Source organism: Apis dorsata, unplaced genomic scaffold (genome assembly GCF_000469605.1).
Source record: "Apis dorsata unplaced genomic scaffold, Apis dorsata 1.3 scaffold_50, whole genome shotgun sequence".
NCBI classification, from domain to species: domain Eukaryota; kingdom Metazoa; phylum Arthropoda; class Insecta; order Hymenoptera; family Apidae; genus Apis; species Apis dorsata.
Genome location: NW_006263351.1, coordinates 995,537 through 998,455, shown reverse-complemented (window position 1 = coordinate 998,455; position 2,919 = coordinate 995,537). Strand labels below are relative to the sequence as shown.

At 39.4% G+C, this 2,919-nt stretch overlaps 1 protein-coding gene across 2 annotated transcripts in view; it reads left to right on the top strand.

The window, feature by feature from the left end:
- The window catches only part of LOC102677317 (storkhead-box protein 2), a 61,399-nt gene extending 58,480 nt beyond the window's left edge, over nt 1-2,919 (top strand). For both annotated transcript variants that reach the window (XM_006608891.1, XM_006608890.1), the window contains exons 7-8: nt 1-127; nt 657-2,919. The exon at nt 1-127 is cut by the window's left edge and continues 3 nt beyond it. In XM_006608891.1, coding sequence (XP_006608954.1) covers nt 1-127; nt 657-1,826 — 1,297 coding nt within the window. In that variant the 3' untranslated portion in view covers nt 1,827-2,919. The remainder of the gene's footprint in view (nt 128-656) is intronic.

Here is a 2,919-nt window from a genome sequence, read left to right as displayed (position 1 = left end):
GACGAACGCGAGCCCAGCGAAAACGGCCACGTTGGGCAGATCCAGCACGAGACAATCCAACTCTAGACGACCCAGCCACGATTCCACTGGAAGCGGTACGAAATCGAACGGATCGCCTCAGCATAAGGTAAATTAAATATTATTATATTTTTCAATTTGAAAATAAAAAAAATACACAAGTCTTGTTTGACTGTTTGCGCTGTATTCGTTTTAAGAATTCTGAAGAAAAATAAACGGACACATAAATCCATCGCAATTTCGTGATTTGATTAAACGTGAAAGGCTAATTAAAATTGACACGATACTAAAAATATATACGAAGAAAACTATTTTTTTTAAATATTAACTTAGTTTAAATTTATTAGAGAGATTGATAAATTGAAAAATTGGTCGTATATCGTATTAAAAAATTTTTTAAAAATTAAACTGCTTCTTTACATAATTATATATTTCAAAGAAAAGTTTATTTGCAAAATTCTAAATCATTTTCGAAGGAACAGTAATGTTTATTTCTCTTTATCTATTTCAAAAATCAATTTTCTCCAAACCTACTTTCTACCAATAGAAACTATCTACAGTGTAGTTTTATGTGCCAAATGAAACATCAATGACCTCAAGACGATAAAACAGATATTACGTACGTAATATTTTTCTAGGTGCTACAAAAGACATCGTCCGGCCACTCGTCCCACTCCAGTGGAAAATCGATTTCGAGCGGGAAACTCTCGTCATCGCCCTTGAAAACGTCCACGTTACCAGCGAAATCTTCCCCGCTGAAAATGGTTCAACAAGGATCCCTGACCCCTCTACAAGAGGCGCAGAATTCCATAACTCTGCAAGTATCGACGAATCTAACACCGGTCAGCCCATCCCAGGATCAGCATCGCTCGATTCAGAACAGCGTGACACTTGCCTCGAACGCCACAAGCACGACCACCATCTCCGGCTCACCTGGGACAAAGATCTACGTCCAACAAAATAACTCCCCAATGAGATCGGTGATCACGTTCGAAAACGGCACGGTGAAGACGAAATTGGCCGAAAAGGAGACTATGGACTGCAAGGAGAAACAGGATCGCGAATTGATCACCGAGAAACTCTACAAAAGCAAGATAGACGAGGAGAAATTATTCAAATCGAAACTCGACGAGGAGAAGTTGAACAAGTCGAGCAAGATCGAACGGCCTTCCTCCCTTTACGCTTCCAAAGAATCGAAACCGAGCCTCCTGTTGTCCGAGTCCGATAAAGAGAACAAACCAAAAGTGGAGGAGGAAGTGCCTAACAAATTGAAACTGACGAATCGGCTGAACAACAGCCAGGCGCATCTGATCGACGGATCGACCAACAACATTGACAAGAATTCTCTGGTCAACGAGCAATCCGGTATGAAGAACACGAACGACGCCATGAACAACTCGAGAAAATTGAGCCTATCGTTATCGAAAGACGCTTTAAGCTACAGGAACCTTCTCCGTCCTGGTTCGAAGAATAACATCGCGTCGAATCCACCCTCGCCTACGAAATCATACGATGGTTTCGGTGGATCGTTCAACAACGTCTATATAGAGAATCTCGAAGCTACGAAGCAGCAGAGGGCGCCTCAAGGCTCGGAGCCGAACTTGGAGAAAACGGTCAGTCGGGGAGATCTGTACTCGTATCCAAGTTTGAGCGATATGCAGGTTCAATTCACCAGCCTGGCGGCGCAAAAGATTCTAAAAGGTTGCCCAATCAACAGCGTGGACACGTTGGTCGAAGTCAACATGGCGGCTGCCGAGAAGCCGAACAACTGCGACGTTACTGTTCACACCGACTTTGGACTCGTTTAAAATTTTCGTTCGTTTCTTTTTGATCGGGAAAAACTTGGCTTGGTTCTCTCCATACGCGTTTTTCGTACAGTGAAAGGTTGAACTTTAGCACGATGAACTTGTCGGTATCTCGTATGCTTGCGTCGTGGTAGATATGTTAAATAGCAAACGGATGAACGGATGTACTGCTTAAGCATATAGAGAGAATTGTAAACAGTTACCAATAATAAATAAACGTTTGTTATGCTCATCGAGTATATATATATATGTATCGCACGATCGCATGTTATCTCTTTAACCCGAACAATTTATAAGATCCGATTCATTCATGTTAAACCATCGATTATCATCCAGGTGATTCTCGAACATTGTGCTTCCATTGATATCATCTATATGCTTACGCGGATGAACGTTCGATAATATTGTATAAAATAAATCCCAGCCATTCCACAGAGAATATTCATTCATAGCTTATTCATAGTTGCTCACAGCTCAATAATCCGGCGAAATATATATTATATCCAAGCGATAACTTTTATTCGCGTGATAATTTAAGTTACGGATATCTGAATGCTCGTTGCATTGTCGTTGCTCTCATCGTTCGTTCATTGGCCATTCTCGTTTTAAAACTTATCATATCAAGAAAAATCGAAACATTTATTTGGTGTAATTTATAAAATTATAAAATTATTCGTGACTTTTATTTTTTTCATTACACGCATTTAATCGATCAATAGAACAATGCATTGCGTGCATCAGATTTCATCGTGCCTCCATTGCCTCCGTTTTTATTTTTTTCTTTTCCCTCCTTTTTTCCTTTTTTTTTTTTTTTTTTTTTTAATTTAACGTAATACACGAAATGAACAATAAACGGGTACCACAGCGTCGTAACGTTAGCAGTTTTGCATCGCTTTACCGAGCTAAAGCGATTTGCTAAAGCAATACTTCACGTACGATAGCCTGACAATTTGCCTTATTCGAATGAGAGAAAAAGAGAGAAAAAAAAAAGAGATAGTATTTTATGCAAATTTCAAATACTGCCAATTTTTCGTAGCGTCGATTTAGGATAACAATCAACAACCTGAGGGGAAATCGAATCTTTATAAAAAATATA